The 22,069-nt window shown below is 36.9% G+C and overlaps 1 protein-coding gene across 2 annotated transcripts; it reads right to left on the reverse strand.

Moving 5' to 3' along the window:
* Nucleotides 1-511: 511 nt before the first annotated feature.
* Nucleotides 512-6,774, reverse strand: LOC127076287 (transcription initiation factor TFIID subunit 12b). Of its 2 annotated transcripts, none has more exons than XM_051017895.1 (9): nt 6,020-6,774; nt 5,621-5,854; nt 3,633-4,202; nt 3,466-3,540; nt 2,597-2,675; nt 1,565-1,629; nt 1,407-1,442; nt 1,063-1,300; nt 512-758 (listed from the first exon to the last, which is right to left on the reverse strand). In XM_051017895.1, the coding sequence occupies exons 1-8, from the start codon at nt 6,566-6,568 to the stop codon at nt 1,118-1,120; spliced, it is 1,791 nt and encodes a 596-aa protein (XP_050873852.1). In that variant the 5' UTR covers nt 6,569-6,774; the 3' UTR covers nt 512-758; nt 1,063-1,117. The 2 variants fall into 2 exon arrangements, with proteins under 2 accessions (XP_050873852.1, XP_050873853.1); XM_051017896.1 differs by having other exon boundaries at nt 512-951.
* Nucleotides 6,775-22,069: the final 15,295 nt, after the last annotated feature.

Consider the following 22,069-nt stretch of genomic DNA (forward strand, 5'->3'; position numbering starts at 1 on the left):
AATACTTAGCCTCGCTTTTCATAAAATAAGTTTTATAAAATTAATTCATTCAATATTAAATTTTATCACCCATAGAATTTAAAATATACCAAACTTGTATATTTGACAAATAAATTATGGATTGATTCCTACAATTTTGATGATCAGAACGTTGTTTCACCGCCATAATTCTTTACATAGGTTTTTTATATAGATTTTACATGAGTAGTTTATAAAAAATTAGAATAAATATTGCTTGATGATTAGTTTAAAGTAGTTGAGTCGGATGATTACTACACTTATTTTCTTTTCTCTTAAAGCATTCTCCCGTGAATATTGTTTACATCGATGATCAAACACACAGCAAGAATTTTACATTAATTGTCAAGCAAAATGTTCGTAAATGAATTACAAATTCACAAATACTTGTCAATTTATATATACTAGTAATAATTACATATGGCATGCCGGTCACTTTACACTCTATTCAAAACTGAAAAACATCACAATAGTTTTTCAAGTCCACCAGAAATAGAGAGCAAGTACAGGAAATTTGAATAACCAAATGAATTTATAGACACCAATGGCCATAACAAATCCATTATTTGGATCAAACAGTGAAAATTCATTACTATTAAGTGGGCAGGGGGGTATCAGGAGAAAGGAAGTCAATTACTGGAATTCTTTAACAACTAAATCATATCTAAATACAAAATATTTACAATTTTTCTCGAATTCTAATAAACTACAGCAACCAATTTCTTCATTCTGTTTCAGACCTGAACCAAAAAGAGGGAAGAAATACATCCAGTAAATAATGGTGAAGGACATAATAGTTTTCATTAGCTCATAAATTCAAAACTTTGCCACCATTGTATACCAAAAAAAGAATAAATATATGCTACTCTTTCGCATTTAAACTGCAATAACCACTTCCCATGACTTTTGCAATGGAATTGAGAAAGAGGAATCCTGATTAAAATAATTATACATCCTTTAAACTATATTGACTTATTGGAAACAGTAAGCAAAAATAAATAGATGACAACTTTGAAACAGAATGAACCAAAAAAGACATCTTACCAGCAGCTTACAGGCAGTGAAACCGAGTAGCATGAAGACCAGAAATAGTGTTTTATTAAAATCTTGTCATCTGCTGTAGCATTTGAGAACCAGTTGAATGGGAAACTAACTGGTCTGAACTCAAGGGTTTTATTAGATGATTGGAAACTACAGGGTTAGGATGTCCCTGTCTACTGATATCTTTCGAATTGTTAATAGTTGGTTGGGGACATGAAGACGATTCCATCAATGTGCGGACCTGATTGTAGAATAGTTCGCAAAAAAGGAAAGAACATGTCAATTATATTATTGTCCAATCAAAGAAGTATACAGATCAATCAAACAGATGAATCCTTCAAACTTACGGCATCTAGTCGCCTTTTGTGAAGATCACTCGAGAGCTGCAAGTTTAAAGAACAGCAGGAATCAAATTATTATCATATATAATTATATTTACATTGATTTTCTTACTTAGGGTAAACAGGCACAAAAGGGAAAGAGAGAAAAACTATTTGGTGCTTACAGGTCTATTCTGGCCCTTCTTCTCCTCACTTGAATACCCTGGAATTGTCAAATCCCAATTTTTCTCTGAATAATGACACCGGAAACAAGTAAATCAGCAAAGCTGGGTTTGTTAACTCTTACTAAATAGAATCCACTCAAGCATTTAAATTGTATATCTCACCCAAGATATCAGGGAAATCAATGGTCGTTCATACATTATACAAGTTTCAAAGAAGAGCACTTTAGAGCATACATTTGATACATCAATATTAGAACAGTACAATACAATGAAACAATTATCAGTGGTTTGCTGCACAAATAATATATTGCACAAGTTTACCTATCAAATCCATCTTATACATCAAACAATGGGAGCACTTAACCAGGACTTTTGAGAGGTGAGATTACACTTATTTGGTTTTTATGCATGTCGATATTTAAACTTTGAAACCTAGCAACATAATTCTATTTTTGGCAATAATTAATTCTGTAAGAGCACATGTTGCTAAATAAATTACTCATAACTATTAACTAGCATTGTTTTTATGCAAGTATATGAATGATTAAAGAAAATACGGGTCAAAAAGTATGTCTGAAGAGCCCAGAGCTCTAATAGATCTAGGCCAAAAATAAAGACTTCATCACTCCATTAAATGTAAAGCTAAAGATCAAACAAGAAACATAAACATGGGATACAAATAGAGAACTATCATGCATAATGTTAGACATATAGATACAAGAAAGATATAGCATGTAACTCCTCCACACCCTTCTTTGCATGAGTAAAAAACATTCAGATTAAGAGTGCAGTACAGTTTTAACCAGACAAAAACCACAAGGGCATTATTGTATATCATCTAAAACCAATAAGATTCAGAAAACATTATTTTCTTTTTTATCCAATTAGAATAGACAGTGGTACTTTATTAGTAAATTTGTGAAAGAAGTAAATAAAATTTTCTAATCTAAGTTACATTAAAGTAAAATATGAAACATTCTTCTTTCGGAGGGGTGGATAAAAACTCAGAAATAAGCAACACAAACAACATACCTAGATGCAGCAATAAATCCTTGGACTCCAAAGTTGATGATTTTCTATGTTTTGCCAAAATGCAACCATTTGTAGTTGCCTGAAGGTAAGTTTGTAGCAAAAAATATTACACTCTAAAACAAAATCATCTATGGATTTTCAACAACAAAATACAGATATAGAATAGAAGACATTTACAACCATCACCACCACGCCTTATCCCACTAGGGTTAGTATGGCAAAAATATCAATTGCAAAAGACTAGGAAAGAAAAGAATTTTTTTTTCAAATTTTCAGTATGCCTCATTTACTATGCAGAAAACTGGGGATATCACTCATGCAGATATTATTAGCAGCAAGCAGCAAAAGATTTCAAACTACAAAATATGAAGGTGGGAAATAAGCAACATCAGATTGCCATATCAAAGAACCACTGAACTTAATTTAAAGCTTCTGCTGTTAAGGAAGGGGTCAAGATGGATTTAAAAAATCATTAAAAAATTAACAATATCCACCAGAATCAGGAGTCAAATTTTAAAAATTCACACAAGCGTGCGCGCACACACACACAAAGATTGCTCAAACGAAAATTAAATGCACATGCTTAACAACCTAGCCTTAAACCACTAAACAACATTGCTTACTTATTAGCTAGCTCTAACTGTAAGGAGGGGGGTTCGTCATCATGCATGACATTCCCCGCTCCCTAATCCCAATAGGGATCATCCAAGATACTAAAAGAAGAAAAAAAAACTGTACTAACAACTTTGAATGTAGTGAAAATTTGTATTAATTAATAATTAAAGATAATAATGGCATATTATCTCCTTTTTGGCATGCACACATCTATTACAATAAGGGGGAAAAGATAAGCATATTGGATTACTTACAGTATCAATGAAGTCATCAGCAAGCTCTAAAAGAAAATCTATAACTGAAGGGTCCAGCTTACCCTGTGGATCCACCTGTTGTATAGAAGATTAAATTCAAAATATAGCCATAGCCATAGCCATTAAATAGATACTTGGAGAAAAAACTAATCAAGTTTAAAAAAAACCTGTGCAACTAAATCCTGTATCTTTCTCTTCCCAAGTACTTGGTTTGTTGCTGCTTCAGTTCCTTGGCTTGAACTTCCACCAGGTGTAGTTGTACCAGATGCAGTAGCATCTGGCTGTGATCCTGTTAAACTTAGTGTTTTTTGGCCTGAAGGTCCTGGCATCCTCGGAGACTGTTGCTGTTGCTGTTGATGAACAGATGCTTGTAGTTGAGATTGTTGTTGTTGTTGCTGCTGTAGAAGTTGTTGCTGCTGCTGGGAGGATGGATGCTGCTGTTGCTGTTGATGAAGCTGAGGCTGGCCCATGGATTTCTGCTGCATCAACTGGGACAATTGCTGTTGGCTTAGGGTAATAGAGTTTTGTTGCAGTTGAGCAGATGAAGCCAGCTGCTGCTGCCTCTGATGTTGTTGAAGACGCAATGGGGAGGCAGGGCCAGACATTGCTGGCATTTGCTTAAGCCACTGATTCTGTGTTAAAGAGTTATGCATCATGGCAGGCTGTCCATTCTGAGACAATCCAGACAACTGAGAATTCATAAAAGCAAGGGATGATGACCTTGGTAAACCTTGAACCTGTAGCCAGCAGCTCAGTCAATGTTCAAATACGACTCAATTCATTTCTGAAAGTAGTATATACATATTTACATACGTTTGGAAACTTCATTAACTTATTACATTATACCACATAGCGAAGTATACAAATCTTCAAGTGATAGTGAAAAACTATAAATAAGCCTCCCAGTGAAACTTTTCCTTTTTCTACAACTTCCAATATTACACCGCAACAAATTTTGAAATTTTGAAATTTTGAACACTTCACTGTTGAGTTTAGGACTTGGCCAATAAAATGGAGTTGTAAACATCCATTTTATGCGCTTTGTAAATTTGCCCAAACTCATTATAATGTTCTATAATTGATAATAGGGATTAAAAAATATATGTTGATGGTGTTAAGAATCACAAATACCTAAAACAATTATCAATAATTTTGGTTGCATTAAAAAGGATAAAGTCTTGTACATATTCATCTATCTGGTGAGAGAAATGCAGTTATTAAATAAGTGAGGGAAGTGAAATTAATTTAGGCTTCTGTTAGGAGAGGAAGTGTAACTTATTTTAATTGTTTTCATCTAACGTCAAAAAGATAAAAACACAGTTTAGCTTTTGAACTAGATATGCTAATAGACAAACACATTTAACTACTTTATGGCTGACAGTATTCTGCTCCTCTGGCCTTCATAAACCACTGATATACTTGGAAAATTTTTAAAAAGTTACATTACATGAAATGTCTATTAACTAACCCAAGCTGTCAATCTATAGGATTGCCACCAAAAGGAAAATAAAGTGTGAACCACCTTGCATTACATAGTGGTAAACCACCTCTTCAATTCTGTTCTATAGCTCATTTTCCTTATGTCTAAGGGTTTGGTTTATAGATCTATTAGCATGGTACTGACCTGATGATCAATGAATTCAACTTCGAGATGTGAACTAATGTGCGGAGAAAAAAGCAACTCAATGAGACCCGGATAATTAGACAGAATACTTATTGAAAGGGCATAAGTGAGTGAAGATAAGACAAGCTTAAAAATATGTGAAGGATGCTATCTACTCTGAATCAAACTGATGTAAACAAGGAGACTTTGATGGAAGGAGTTGTGGCATGATAGAAAGGTAAGGGTACAATCAATTCAAATCATTCAATGCATGAAAGTTAGCATATTCAAGCCATGCCTAGTAAATGCAAATACTACGAGAAAGAGATAAATCCTCAGGTTGTATAAATTTGGTGGATCGGTCGTTACCAGTTCAAATTTAATGGTTCATTTTTATAATTGGGTGGCATAACCCAATAAGTTATGTTGCATGTGTGTAAAGTTTCCTTAAACACCAATAAACTTGTAGACTTTTTCCATAACTGAAGAAGCATAAACATATATAAATTGAGAAACAACATAAGCTGGAAACTATTCCAAATTGGGCCATACCTGTTGATTGTTAAGTGAAGCCTGCTGTGAGAGTGAGAGCTGCTGCCTGATTTGGCTAGGAGTCAATCGAAGCTGCTGCTGCTGCTGGGCATAAAGAGCTCCATTAGCCCTCAGAGAGGCTAGATTAGACTGCCCCATCATCCCGATGGCTTGTTGCATTCCTTGCAGTGATTGTCCACCGGAATTAGCTGAAGAAAATTGGGAGGATTGCACCAACCCACTCTTCTGCCTCGGCTGCACCAAACACAAATTCTATCTCATAATCACATTCACAACAATGACAAATTACAAAATCTTGAATGCAATGTTTCAAATTACAACACCAAGCACAGAAATCAAAATCATATCTCATGGACAAACAACTTTTACTAAAAAAAATATTAATTCATCCATATATACCGAGGTTAATAGATTAAACTGTGCTGCTCCAGCACCAGACAACATTGGGAAGTGACCACTCTGTCCCATCAACGCCGACCGCGACAAATTGGAAGCACTACCACCAATGCCAACACCAACACCGCCGCTTAATTGTTGTTGCTGAGCAGAGACGGCAGCTGATCCACCGAAATTCATCTGCCCGCCATAAAGTCCGGCTTGCTGCCTGGCAATTTGCTGTTGCTGCTGCTGCTGAGGTTGAATTTGATTAAGGCGGGACATGGAAGGTGAACGTTGTAGGTTTTGTTGAAGTTGAAAAGTGGAAACATTAGGGTTAGAGTTAGGGTTAGGGTTGAGGTTGTTGATGGTATGTAACTGTGAATGTTGCTGTTGCTGTTGCTGATCTTGAGATAGAGATGGTGACGAAGAATTCATGTGAATTGAAGGAGATTGTTGTTGTTGTTGTTGGGGGATTTGTGAAGGAGATGGAATTGTAGGGTTTGAAGAAGAGGGGTTTTGAATTTGAGGGTCCATAGTCAATGGTGGTGAACCAATTACGTTTTCTGCCATTGATTATGATTTAGAATATTGTGATCGTGTTCGCTGTTACTGTGCCGCCATTGATGAAGCTTGTTGAATCGAAGGAAGAAGGTGAATCTGAATCGTAACTACGCGTCAATTCGTAGCTTTTTCAATTCAATCGTGAAGAGTGAAAAATGAAAAAACCCTAATTGAATATACGAGTACTATATATATTTAATTTATAATATACTCCTAAGTCGTTTTGGTGTGATTGTTTGCGGCGCATTAATCTTAGTTAGCAATCACTTTTTCTTCTTTTTTTTTAATGGTTTTTAATGTGTCCGAAATCTTTATCATATTGATAACTTATATAAGTGAAGAAAAAACTGATTTCACAATGATAAATTTTAGCATTATTTATTATAAAATATAAATTAAATGTATTAAAGAAAATTAATATTAAAAAATTCATTTCAAGATTAAATACTTAATAACAATATATATGAAATACTCATCTTTACTTATAATAACATTCGATAATAAATAAATTACATAATTTTTATGCACACTCCATAAATAAATAAACTCCATAAATAAATAAATATATTTGTGAGCAGTTGTTTTCTTATTCTCGAGAGTATTTTGGGTTGATAGGTATATTTCTAGGAGCCACGTTTCAAGCAGTTATTGCTAATTCTCTAAAGAAGGAGTGGTTTTTAATATCCTATTATCTATTGATATAACTTTTTTACTGAATTTATTGATGCATCCCTCCTATGGTGGATACTCCATGATACCATGGATTCTTTCTTTCGGAGTGGCGTGGCTCATTCAGTTCCTTAAAATCAAGTACGGCTATTATCACCCGTGTTCGAGCTCGTGTGGCTCTCACATACAACACTGTTCGTCATCGTTTTACTCACATGCGCGACACTGTTCTAGGTCCTTTTGTTCTCCTGCGAAATGCTGTTCAAGGTCATTTTGCAATGTAAAGAATTCAAGAACACTCAAGAAACAGATGATGTTGATAATACTGTAGATATAGATAGTAGATTGAGTTTGAGTTTTTTCTTGTTTTTTACGTTAGAGTTTGTTTTTTAATTGAAACAGATGTTAATACTTTAGATACGAAATAGAAAGGGAAATGTGTTTCTTATTCGATTTTACACAATGTTAAAGATTCGATGTTGAAAATTTTAGCAAGTGTTCTTATAATGAAAGAAAGAGTAGGTTGAAAATGACTTTTTCCGGTGGAAGACTTGGCATCAAATGATCCAATATCTTGATCAGATTAATCATCAATTAAAGTTTTAAAATATTAATTCAGTATGTAATTAAAATTCTAAAAAACATATTTTATTTTATTTTATTTTAAAATTTAAAATTTTAAAACAACAAAATAAATATGTCAAAACAATAGAAAAATACTAAATTATAATTATTCAAGAACATAGTATTTAAGAAAAAAATTAGTTATATATAGATTAACTTTGCTCAACTTATAATTGTTTTTTACTAATTTATTACTAATATTGAAAAGAATGTTATTAGTATTTTGAAAAAAATAGTTAATTATCAAAGAAGTATACAAATCAAACAGATCAAACAAATTCGAATCAATCAAACAGATGAATCCTTCAAACTTAATGCATCTAATCGCCTTTTGTGAAGATTAGGGGTGTGCATGGATCATGAACCAAATCAAATTGAATCATATATATGGTTCGGTTTGATTCTTAAAACCATTTTCATAAAACCAAATTATTTTTTAGAAATCGGTTTATAAGTGGATCGGTTCGGTTTTAAACCGGTTTTTCAAAAAAAAATAGTTTAAAAAAACAGTTTTGAATCAATTTCTTTAAAATTAATTTTTTATTTTCTTAAAAAAATAAATTTCAAAACCAATTTTATAAAAAAAATAGTTTTTAAAACTATATTTTAAAAAAATCAATTTTATATCGAAAATAATTTTATTTTCTTTTAACTAACTTTTTTATTTTCACTAATTATAAAACTATTTTATATAAAAAAAAATTATTTTAAAAAATTACTTTAAATTTGACTTTTATAATCACCACAAATAATATCTACTATTTTTATTTAATAGTGTATTTGCAAGCAAGCATGAGTGACTCCACCCTATATACTTCTATAAAAGAAGGAAAAGAAAAACAAAAAAAAGATGAGGAAACTATACATTACTATGTAGGTGGAGAGTGAGATATGTATGTGGGAAAAAGATGAGGAAACTATACACTACTATGCAGGTGGAGAGTGAGATATGTATGTGGGTGTAGGTGGAGAGTGAGATATGTATGTGGGAAAATAACAGAAGTGTGAGTATTATTGAAGTTAGAGAAATCCAATTTTTCAAAATTGAATTTATAAAAAAAACACCATATAATTGAGGTTTTTTTTACCGAGATAATCCAGTTTTTCAAAAAAAATCCCAAAATACCCCACGTTTCAGAAAAATTCCCAAAATACCCCACTTTTAGGAGGAGGCGCCAATTGAATTGGCGACTCCTCTTAAAACTTAAAGGGAGGCGCCAATCCAATTGGCGCCTATGTGTAATTTTTAAGAGGAGGCGCCAATTCAATTGGCGACTCCCTTAAAAAAGCCTCAAATGACAAAACCTCCAACATGAAAGTTGTAGATCTTTTCAAGACAATGAATTTGGACATAAATTTTACATCATTTGGATTTTTTTTAGAAAGTTATGGACAGTTGAAGTTGGACTTCTGAGTTTTTCAACTATTATCTGACCTATAATGTTTTGTATTATCCCAAGTGTTTCTTTTAGAATTATGAACTTTTGTCCAACATAACAATTGAAGTAAACATATCAAATTTTCCAATACACTTGGTCCCACCTCAAAATAATTAAAAATGAGTGAGTTAGGTCCCTGCGAACTTGACCCAAAATTAGGGTTTCTGTCAAAATGACCTATAATGTTTTGAAATGAACGATGAGCTTCCAAGTTTCAAATGGATTTTTGATGAACATGAAAGTTGTTCATATGGCGACTCTTCTTAAAACTTGAATGGAGGCGCCAATTGGATTGGCTAGGGCAGGTGCCCTAGCCAATCCAATTGGCGCCTATGTGTAGGTTTTAAGAGTAGTCGCCAATTCAATTGGCGACTCCCTCATAAAATGCCTTTTTTGTCTTATAAATAGATGCATTGTGTGACCAATTGTTCCAAAACTCATATAATCATTTGGCTATCATGTTTGGTGTTCGTCGTCGATACGGTAAGGTGATTTATGCGAGAGACAAACCTCAATTGCTGATGCTGTTTTGGAACATCACCATGTTAGATCAACTGAAGAGGGAGCTGGTTCGATGGTTAGACGGGAAAATACCAGAAGGGGAAAAAATCAGAAGTATTGAGAGACTTGACAGTATCTTTGGTTGGGTGCGAATGAAGACTGATAAGGATGCTAGGGAAATGCTGTTTGTAACCCCCCGATAAAAATATGATAATTATTTAAATTAAGTTAATAGTATATTTATTAATTTAATTAAATAATTGGATTATTATTGGAATATTATTGGAATTATTATTATTATTGGAATAATATAAATTGGAATAATAAAGTTGGAATATATATAAAGAGTTCCATTTGGTAAAGAAAGGGTTTTTTCACGTGAAAACCAGAGAAGCGACAGAAAGTGAGAAAAGGGCAAAGAGGAAGAGCAGGAGAAGGAGGTTGAAGAAGGAAGAGCTTGAAGCTAAAGGATTGCCGGATTAACTCAGGTAAGGGGGGTTTATCGTCGTTTAATGGATATTATGGGTTAACATGTAATGGGTAGTGATAAGCCGTTGAATTGACCCTAATTCGGATTATGAATGCTGAAAATTGTGATGGATGAGTTATTTTAAAAGCTGTAATTGAATCTGTAATTGGATGAGTCTTGATTTTCCGAAAGTGTAGCTTTTTACGGAATTGTAATCGGAGGTCCGGAAGTCCTCCAACGGCGGAAAATGCGGAGAATTCTGCATTCTGCTTCGTGTTAGCGCAGGAACATCTTTCTGTCTTGCGTTAACCGATTAACCCAGGGTGTTAACCGGTTAACACTGTTATGAATTGTGAAAATATTGATGTCTGTCTTGCGTTAACCGGTTAACCCAGGGCGTTAACCGGTTAACACTGTTAAAATGTGCCAGGAAGCGTGTTCTGTTTGCGTTAACCGGTTAACCCAGGGCGTTAACCGGTTAACACTGTTTGAAAAGTAGAAAAACTGATATTTTAAATATTGTGAACAATTGATGGTTGGCCTATATTGGTGTATGATATAGGAGGGATCAATTTCCCGTTGTTTTGAGCAGTGTAGGTATTAGTAGAGTGTGCTAATATTGTGATTGATTATGTGGCATGACATAATATGATTCTGTGATAATTGTATTGATGATGTATGATGGTGTGCATAATGTTGTGAATATATCTATTATGTATGCTATTGTGAATGGACTGTTTATGGCTTAGAGTGTGAGCATATGTCCATTGTGAGTTGTTGTTGATGTTTGCATTGCTAGGTGATTTAGCGTGCATGATATGGCCTTTATGGTGGTAGCTAATTCCCATGGTGAGGAATTAGTGATGAATTATTATGGATTGTTGTTGATGTTTGCATGCTAGGTGATTTAGCGTGCATAGCATAGCCCTTGGGGTGGTAGCTAATTCCCATGGTGAGGAATTAGTGATGTGAGTCACTAGGTCTCAAATGAGTGGGACTAGTGAGCTTGGTAGCCGTATCTGGATTTGATCGGTGAGGTTGAACTATATGTTCACGAATAGTCGGTACCGCATGCATGGAGTCTCATTGCATAATGTATGTATGGCGTATAATATGAATGGATGTATTCCAATATTATACATGTGTTTTGTGTTTGTGTTGCATATGATTGTGATTATGAGTTGGTGTTGCCGTTACTGAATGTGTGATCTGATTAGGGTGATGAAATGTGTTAATTTACTTAGCATTACATGATATTTTATAATGCTTATTATATCGATTGAGGAACTCACCCTTACAACTATGTTTTCAGGTAACGAGCAGTGATTGAGTAGAAGCTAGTCCTTGGAGTCTAGCGTAGTTCCTTAGTGAGTCATGCTCTGGTAGATGTAACATCGGGACGGGATGTTTTACTTGTTTTTCATTGATGATTGTTGAACAAGTTTACATGTAATGTGTTACATGTTTTGTATTGTTGTTAGACTTTATCCGCTGCGAATTATGCAAATGTTTTATTTTGATTAAATAAATGAGCATGACAGGATATTTTGGAAAACGGTGTGAAGTGTCAAGTGTGACACCCTTAAATTGCATATCTACTCTGATTTATGTTTTGATGTTTTAATTTAAATTTGGGGTATTTTAGAAGGGTGTTACATTAGTGGTATCAGAGCATAGTCGGTCGAGTCGAGTCGTAATTATTCTGTTTCCCTGTACGGGATAGGTGTTGTGTAACCCTATCAGTACTTATTGTTTTAGCTTGTTGGGTTCTCAGAATAGAGATGGCTGGAAGAGGTAGAGACGATGCTGCGATTGTTGAGGCTCTGGGTATGCGAGCTGGAGTACTTGGAGGGAATCCGAATGTTTGTTGGACTGGGAGTTGCTCGTCAACTGAGTGAGTTCCAGAAGAACAATCATCCAATGTTCAAGGGAGCATACGATCCAGATGGTGCTCAGAAGTGGTTGAAGGAGATTAAGAGGATCTTCCGAGTGACTGAGTGTGCCGATAACCAGAAGGTCAGGTTCGGTACGCATATGCTGTCAGAGGAAGCAGATGACTGGTGGGTTGCTGCCCGCACTGAGTTGGAAGCTGCTGGGAATGCTGAGATCACTTGGGCGGTGTTCAGAGAGAGATTCCTGAGGAAGTACTTTCCAGAGGATGTCAGAGGAAAGAAGGAGATAGAGTTCTTAGAATTGAAGCAGGGCAACCGGTCTGTTACTGAGTATGCTGCTAAGTTCACAGAGCTGTCGAAGTATTACACTCCCTATGATGAGGCAGTAGCAGATGGGGCAGAGTTGTTTATGCTGTTAGCGACTTTGGAGGCTAAAGATAGACTGGTGATTTGCGATCTAGCCGTGGTGTGTGATTTTCCTGATGTGTTTCCTGAAGAAGTGAATGAATTACCACCAGAGCGTGAAGTTGAGTTCTCGATTGATTTGGTACCTGGTACTAGGCCGATGTCGATGGCTCCGTACCGTATGTCTGCTGTTGAGTTAACTGAATTGAAGAGTCAGCTGGAAGATTTGTTGGATAAGAAATTTATTCGTCCGAGTGTGTCACCGTGGGGCGCACCAGTGTTATTGGTTAAGAAGAAAGAAGGTATTATGAGGTTGTGTGTGGACTACAGGCAACTGAATAAAGTGACGATCAAGAATGGGTATCCTTTGCCGAGGATTGATGATTTGATGGATCAGTTGGTTGGTGCGAGTGTGTTCAGCAAAATAGATTTGAGATCGGGGTATCATCAGATACGTGTGAAAACTGAAGATATTCAGAAGACTGCTTTCAGAACAAGGTATGGACATTATGAGTATTCTGTAATGCCTTTTGGTGTGACTAATGCGCCTGGAGTATTTATGGAGTATATGAATAGGATTTTCCATCCGTACCTAGACAAGTTTGTTGTGGTGTTTATTGACGATATTTTGGTGTATTCGAAATCTGAAGAAGAGCATGCTGAACATTTGAGAGTGGTTTTAGGAGTTCTACGAGAAAAGAAGTTATTTGCTAAACTGTCTAAGTGTGAATTTTGGTTAGAAGAGGTTAGTTTTCTTGGTCATGTGATTTCAAGAGGTGGTGTTGTTGTTGATCCTTCTAAGATAGAAGCGGTATCTAAGTGGGGAGCTCCGAAGTCAGTTTCTGAGATAAGGAGTTTTCTTGGACTTGCAGGTTATTATAGGAAATTCATTGAGGGATTTTCTAAGTTGGCGTTACCATTGACGATGTTGACTAGAAAGGGGCAAGCGTTTGTTTGGGATTCAAAATGTGAAGAAGGTTTCCAAGAGTTAAAGAGAAGGTTAACTACTGCTCCTATTCTGATATTACCGAGTCCGTCGGAACTATTTGAGGTTTACTGTGATGCTTCATTGTTGGGTTTGGGTGGTGTTTTGATGCAGAATAAGCAGGTTGTAGCTTATGCTTCGAGACAACTGAAGGTTCATGAGAGGAACTATCCGACACACGATTTAGAATTGGCAGCTGTGGTATTTGTTCTGAAGTTATGGAGGCATTACTTGTACGGGTCAAGATTTGAGGTTTTCAGTGACCATAAAAGTTTAAAGTATTTGTTTGATCAGAAAGAGCTGAATATGAGACAGAGGAGATGGTTAGAGTTTCTGAAGGATTATGACTTTGGTTTGAATTACCATCCGGGTAAAGCAAACGTAGTGGCTGATGCATTGAGTCGGAAATCATTACATATGTCTATGTTAATGGTTAAGGAATTGGATTTAATTGAGCAGTTTAGAGACTTGAGTTTGGTGTGTGAGAGTACTCACAATAGTGTTAAATTGGGAATGTTGAAGTTAACGAGTGGTATTCTGGATGAGATTAGAGAGGGTCAGAAATCCGATGTGCTTTTGGTTGATAAGTTGACTCTAGTGAATCAAGGTCAAGGTGGTGAATTCAGAGTTGATGAGAATGGTGTTTTGAAATTTGGTAATCGGGTGTGTATTCTGGATGTTACCGAACTTAAGAAGAGTATTGTCATACGGTGAACTGGACTTTTTTGTGGTTTTAATCGCAATGTCGCGGTTAGCAAGAGTCGCCACCGACTTTTCTTTTATCCAATAAGGAAAGGTGGAAAAGAACAGGAAAGACCTTAATTTAGATTTTGGGTTCGGGAGGTACATTATACAAAGGGAAGGTGTTAGCACCCTTTGTATCCATGGTTATCCATGGGCTCTTAATTGCTCGATCACTTATATCATTTTTAAAAATAAAAAAAAAAGTGTTTGTGAATTGTTTAGAAAAATTGTTTTTGGAAAGAGAATTTAACTTTGTAATGATTCTTGTATGAATATATACAAAGTAGTTATCTCGTTTAGTTTTGGAAATTGTTTAGAAAAATATAACTCGGTAATGATTCTAGTATGAATATATACCAAGTGGTGATTTTCTAAAGATATTTTGAAAGGTGTGAGGTGTGAAAATTGTTTTTAGATTGTGAGCCAACAATTAAGAGTTATACCGACCCAAGGTCTTTATGAGCATTTCCTATCCTTATGAGGGTAAAACTGTCCTTATTATTGAGAAATAAGTAATTTTATCCTTTGGATGTTTAAGGGTCATCGTAGGGTCATCGATAGGTCATTGAAGGCAACGGTTACGAGGATATCTTAGCATTCGAAGGGACTATCATCTTTTAACCGTAGGCAACATCAGAGGGTCATCGAGGGACAAAGTTGTATATTCGAAGGCAACATCCGAGGGACTATAATTTATTTTATGATGATTTAACCGAAGGGTCTTTGCTAAGGGTATCCCCACGTTCGCGGGACATGACCGTAATATCGTAATCGTAAGGCAACAAAGAGAGGTCCAAGATCACTTATTCAAAGGCAAAGTTTTACGATTAATTATATAATTAGGATGAAACTCCACATTAAAATTATTAAAAATAATATATTAAAAAATTAATACATTAGAAATTAATACATTAAAAAATTAATTTAGGGTGAAACTCCACAAGGGTATCCCACAAATAAAGTGGAATACCTAGCCAATAACCTTTTCCTGGGATATGTGAACCTTTACGAAACTCAAAAAAAGAAACATGTCAGAACACCAAATCAGGGTGCAATCGAAGATTACACCGGAGAAATATCACAACAATAAATAGGATAGGATGAATAATGCATGGCTATGATAAAACATAAAAAAAAAAAACAGAATAGAAAAGTCAGCTACTGTCTCGTTCGCCTCTGCCTCGCCTAGCGAAGGCCAGGCGAATACTCGCCCCAGGCTCGCCTAGCGAGGTGCTAGCGAGCGGCCATGGATTTTGAATTTGAAAACAGCCCCACGTTAGGAACTTTGAACTTTATGGCATTTTATCACAGGAATAACATGATCAAACATTCAGGGTATTCAGGCATATTTAAATTCCCATACGAAAGCAAATTATATATCAACATTTAATCATGATGCATTATATATGTAGATATGGCCAATTGAAAGTATAAACAATAGAGGTACGCAAACCTGTTTGCCAATTCAAGGTTGAAGGGATTGACCACTTGTAGTATCGGAATAAGTTAGGCAGCGGGAATTGGACGGCGATGGCTTCGGTGCAGATGGGCTGCCTTCAGGGTTTCTTTACTCTGAATTCTCCGGGTAGGCAGGGTTCCTATGCCAAAACTTCTATTCGTTCTTCTCCGTTCTCCTCCTCTTTTTTTTTTCCAGTGAATCTCCCAGTGTAACTCCAAGTGTCACTCCCCTACTGAAACTTTAGTATTTATAGACTAATTTCGTGGGTAATGGGCTTGGAATGAGGGAGACCCAAGTCCAAAATAATTTGTTATATTTTATTTATTTATTTATTTTAATTATTTAATTAATTAATTAATTAATTAATTAAAAAAAAAATTTTTTTTTTTTTTTTCGTTTTTTTTTTTTTTTTTTTTTTTTTGGGCTCAGAGTGAAGCCCGAAATTTTTGTTGTCTGTCAGCTTCGCTAGGCGAGCGCGTAGCGAACAGGCCAGTTTGGACCATTTTTTGGATTGGGCCATCCGTGAGCTGGGCCTTTGTTTCTTCAAGATCAGTGTTATATATGAGTCGGAATGCCTTGCAAAATGTCTTGAAATATTAATGGGCAAATTTTAGGGTATGACAGCTGCCCCTGTTCAATATTCTTGGACCGAGAGAGTTAGAATGGTGTGTACGCCATTCGTGGTCTGGAGGTGGGAGATTATTGAACACTAGAATGCCCCAAAAATTTGCACTTGAGAATCGACAGTTGGTTTTGATGGAGATGGGCTTAAAGGTGCCATCCGGGAGGTTTGATGACGAAAGCTTCAGATCGCGCCGTATATTAGGCCAATTTGAAGACATGGGTGCCACACTGGGTCGTACGTTAGACCGTATAATGAGTCATCCATTAGGCTGCCGACTTCACTGGGGAGTCGGAGTGTGTCATATGCTGTTGGGGATAAAGGATCAGAATGGACCATACGCTATATCGTATCTGAGTTGCAGAATGAGCCGTACGTTAGGCTGAATCTGATGACGAAAGGGGTAGTCGTACGTTAGACTACACTTCAGAAATGTACCGTATGTTAGGTAGGATCTGATGATGAAAGGGGTAGTCGTACGTTAGACTACACTTCAGAAATGTACCGTATGTTAGGTAGCATCTGAGGGGATGGACATCCGAACGGGTCGTACGTTAGACCGTCGCAGAATGAGTCGTCTGTTAGGCCGCATCTGATGATGAAAGCGGTAGTCGTACGCCAGACTACACTTCAGAAATGTACCGTACGTTAGGTAGCATCTGAGGGTTGTAAGATCCAAACGGGTCGTACGTTAGACCGCGTTGGGGTTGTTGAAGTTCAGAATGGATCGTACGTTAGATCGTATCCGAGTTGTAGAATGAGCCGTCCGTTAGGCTGCATCTGAAAAAGAAAGTAGTCGTACGCTAGACTACACCCCTGAATGTACCGTACGCTAGGCAGCATCTGAGGATTTGAAGGTCCAAATGGGTCGTACGTTAGACCGCATTGGAGTTGCTGAAGAAGTCATATGTTGGGCTGAATCAGAATGAACCGTACGTTAGGCTGTATCTGATAACCTGTATATGTTGTACTTGCAATAAATGTCTGGGATGGGCTTAGAGATGCCATCGTTAGGAGGATATCGAAGTGTTGTCAGAATGAATGTTCCCATGAACTGTATTTGAAATATGTATCTGAATCTTGAATGTGATTGATAAAGGTGTCTGTCTGAATGAACCTTCTACTTTGACTATATCAGGAGGATAATTAACCTGCAAAGAAAAAGTTAGCTTCATGCTATGTCATGATGCATGAGATGTTTCGTGTTATGCTAAAATAAATGTGAATGTTGTATGCATGCGTATGCTGTGAAAGGATGTAATGAATGAGTTATGCGTATGAGAAGTTCTGCTTGGGGACTCTACTGGGGAAAATAAATCCCCATCTACTGATTTGAGACATTTGTGTCGATGACCCTTTCTCGGCTGGGGATGCTTGATTTCTGTCTGATGGTGGAAATATTCAACAAAGCCTGGCTGGGGATGGATGAGATGATCAACCTGTCTGGTGACGCCGACCTCTGTTGGGGAGTAACTGGCTGTGCCTGGGGATACTGCCATTTTCTGAGGAAAAAAAACAGGCTTGCTGGGGAAGAGAATTGGTAGCGGATTCATTGGAAGCATGATTAGACCTTTTCCTTGATCCTGAAGTCGGGTAGTAATTGCTATTGCTATTCTATGCATGTATTTTTGGTAAACATCAGTCATATTCAAATGCACATATTAATTCAAATTAAATCAATGGACATTTACGCAACCAAAACAGAAAAGTAAAAACAAAAGCATCTTTTTTTTGAAAGAGGGTTGTATTGATTTTGAAAGGAGGCCTATAAACAGGCAATTTGTGTACAAGGAGACAGAAATCATAGTAAGAGGAAATTGTCGAAAACAAAGAGAAAGCTATGTGGAAGAAGTCCTATTGATTTTAAGCCTACTACTGTCATTATGTCTTCGAGCATCTCATCCCTTGTTGTCGGATAGAAGTGATTGGCTTGGTCAGTCCCTCGAACTTGGATGAAAGTTGACTGAGAACGGGACATAGTCATACGCTTTAATCCCTAATTTTTGCCTGGACCGCCTTTTCAGGTTTTCAGTCCACCAGGATACCCTTTTTTGCCCAAGCCGCCTTTTCAGGTTTTCGACTTGCCGGGTGTACATTTTTTTTATATATCCCTACTTTTTGCCCGAACCCTTTTGGTTCGCCGGGATGCCCTTACTTTTGCCTAGATACGTCGATCTAGCGGGTCTCTTTTATGCGTAGTATTTTTTAACTATGTCCGCGTTCACGGGATGTGGGAAGTCTTCACCATCCATTGTAGCGAGTATCATGGCTCCACCTGAGAATACCTTCTTAACTACAAATGGCCCTTCGTATGTGGGAGTCCATTTGCCTCTGGGGTCAGTTTGTGGTAGGATGATGCGTTTGATTACCAAGTCGCCAATTTGATACACTTGTCTCTTGACCTTTTTGTTGAATGCCCTGGTCATGCGCTTCTGATATATCTGCCCGTGACATACAGCCGCAAGTCTCTTCTCATCCATCAAATTTATCTGATCGAGTCGAGTCTGAATCCATTCGTCCTCGTCTAAGCCCGCCTCTTTCATGATCCTTAGAGAGAGAATCTGAACTTCCACTGGTAAAACGGCTTCCATTCCGTAGACTAAAGAGAAAGGAGTTGCCCCTGTCGAAGTTCGCACGGAAGTACGATAACCATGAAGAGCAAATGGTAACATCTCATGCCAGTCTTTGTATGTTACCGTCATCTTTTGTATAATCTTCTTAATATTCTTATTAGCCGCTTCTACAGCGCCGTTCATCTTTGGCCGGTACGGAGAAGAGTTATGGTGTTTTATTTTGAACTGCGTGCAGAGTTCAGTAATCATCTTGTTGTTCAAATTAGTGCCATTGTCAGTGATAATTCTCTCAGGGACGCCGTATCGGCAGATGAGGCTGTTCTTGATGAATCGTGCCACCACATTCTTAGTAACAGAAGCAAATGAGGCTGCCTCCACCCACTTTGTGAAGTAATCAATAGCAACAAGGATGAAACGATGTCCATTAGAGGCGGTAGGTTTAATCTCGCCAATCATATCAATGCCCCACATTGCAAAGGGCCACGGCGCGGTCAACACGTTTAATGGAGCAGGAGGCACATGTACTTTATCCGCATAGATCTGACACTTATGACAAGTTCTGGAGTGATGGTGGCAATTGTAACACCCTTCTAAATACCCCAAATATTTAATTAAAACAACAACAATTAAATCATACATATCAGAGTAAATATTGCAGCTCAAGGGTGTCACATAACAACTTCTTCACAAATTTCAACATAAAAGCAGTCATACTCAATTTTATTCAACATAAAAACTTCTTTAACAATACGCAGCGGATAAAATATTTCAACATCTGTAATTCATCAAAATTAACATTTATTCAACAATTCAACATCCCGTCCCGATGTTACATCTATCAGAGCATGACCCTCTAACCACACTAGACTTCAAGCACTAGCTTCTATTCGACTCACTGCTCGTTACCTGAAAAATATAACTGTAAGGGTGAGTTCCTCAATCAATATAACAAATATTATAAATCATCATGTTATGTTAAGTAACTTTACACGTTAATCACCCACATCATATCATGCATTCGGTAGCAGCATATTCAACTCAACATCATATTCAAACACAACGTAACTGCAACTCAAATGAGACTCGACTCTTCATGCATGTGGTACCATTTGGAGTAAAACTCCCAACTTAAAATCATTGCCAGTTTGGTGGGCATCAAGGCATAAGCCTTCAACTTTCAACTTAAAAATTTGCCAATCCAGGCCAACGTGGTGTGAGCAAAAGCCCCATAATTTTGCCAATCCAGGCCAACGTGGTGTGAGCAAAAGCCCCGACTCTATGCATATGAATGTATATGGCGTGTACGACTTGCAACTTCAACAACATAATAACAACAGCAACACAACAGCTTTTTCAACAAAACAACTTAAAATCAACGTTGGCTCATCAGCCTACAACTTAGTATTTTCAACAGAACAACTTATATTCAACTTTGGCTCATCAGCCTACAACTTAATGTTTTCCACAAAACCACTTATCAACATATTTGCATCAATATTTCACAACATAAACTCAACAATTTTATTCATCACAATTAACTGCAATAGGCCAACTACCAATTGCATTTACAACATAAAAATCAACTATTTTTCCACACTGCAACAGTGTTAACCGGTTAACGCTATAGGTTAACCGGTTAACGCAGGACAAAAATACCATTTCTGGCAAAACGCAACAGTGTTAACCGGTTAACGCTATAGGTTAACCGGTTAACGCAGGCAAAACTCAACAGTGTTAACCGGTTAACGCTATAGGTTAACCGGTTAACGCAGGCAAAACTCAACATTTTCTCCATTTATAACAGTGTTAACCGGTTAACACCCTGGGTTAACCGGTTAACGCAGGCGAAACAGCAGTTCCTGCGCTAACACAAGGCAGAATGCAGAGTTTCCGCATTTTCCGCCGTTGGAGGACTTCCGGACCTCCGATTCAACTTCCGTAAAAAGCTATACGCTCAGAAATTCACAATACACTCAAACACAAATTCAATTTCAGCTTTTATACAACTTATTCAACATAATTTCTCAGCATTCTAAATCCCAATTAGGGTCAATCGACGGCTTATCACTACCCATTACATGTTAATCGATAATACCCATTAAACGACGATAAACCCCCTTACCTTAACAATCCGGCAACTCTTCGAGCTTCAAGCTTTTCCGTTCTCCCACCTTTGCTCTACAGCTCTTCTCTTGCCCTTTTTCCTTTTCTCTGCAGCTTCTCAACCTTTCACGTGAAAACCTTTTCCAACAAAATGAAAACCTTTTCTTTATTCCCACTTATATATTTTCCAAATATTATTATTCCAAAATAATAATAATAATAATAATCCAATTTATTTAATTAAATTAATAAATATATTATCAACTTAATTAAATAATTCTTTTTTCTTTATTTGGGGTGTTACAACTCTCCCCTACTAAAAGAGTTTTCGTCCTCGAAAACATACCTTAAGCAAATAACTCTGGATAGGACTCTTCCATCTGACTCTCCAATTCCCAAGTCACATTGCCACCTGCTGGTCCTCCCCAAGCTACCTTCACTAAGGCAATCTCTTTACCCCGCAACTGCTTCAACTCTCGATCTTCAATCCTCATAGGCGATGTTTCAACAGTCAGGTTGTCTCTCACCTGTACATCATCTGCTTGGACTACATGCGACGGATCATGAATGTACCTCCTCAACTGAGACACATGAAAAACTTCATGCAAATTCGCAAGTGACGGCGGTAAAGCGATACGATAGGCTACTTCTCCTATCCTCTCCAGAATCTGATAAGGACCAATAAATCGCGGTGTCAACTTCTTCGACTTCAAAGCTCGACCAACACCTGTTATCGGAGTAACACGAAGAAACACATGATCTCCCTCTTGGAACTCAAGTGACTTCCTCCTCTTATCATGATAACTCTTCTGACGACTCTGAGCAATTCTCATCTTTTCCTGAATCATCTTAATCTTTTCTGTAGTCTGTTGAACAATCTCCGGTCCAACCACAGCACTCTCACCGGACTCATACCAACATAACGGTGTCCGACATCTCCTACCATACAAAGCTTCAAACGGCGCCATACCAATGCTCGAATGAAAACTATTGTTGTAGGTAAACTCAATCAAAGGTAAATAACA

The sequence above is a fragment of the Lathyrus oleraceus genome, chromosome 4, assembly GCF_024323335.1.
Source record: "Lathyrus oleraceus cultivar Zhongwan6 chromosome 4, CAAS_Psat_ZW6_1.0, whole genome shotgun sequence".
NCBI classification, from domain to species: domain Eukaryota; kingdom Viridiplantae; phylum Streptophyta; class Magnoliopsida; order Fabales; family Fabaceae; genus Lathyrus; species Lathyrus oleraceus.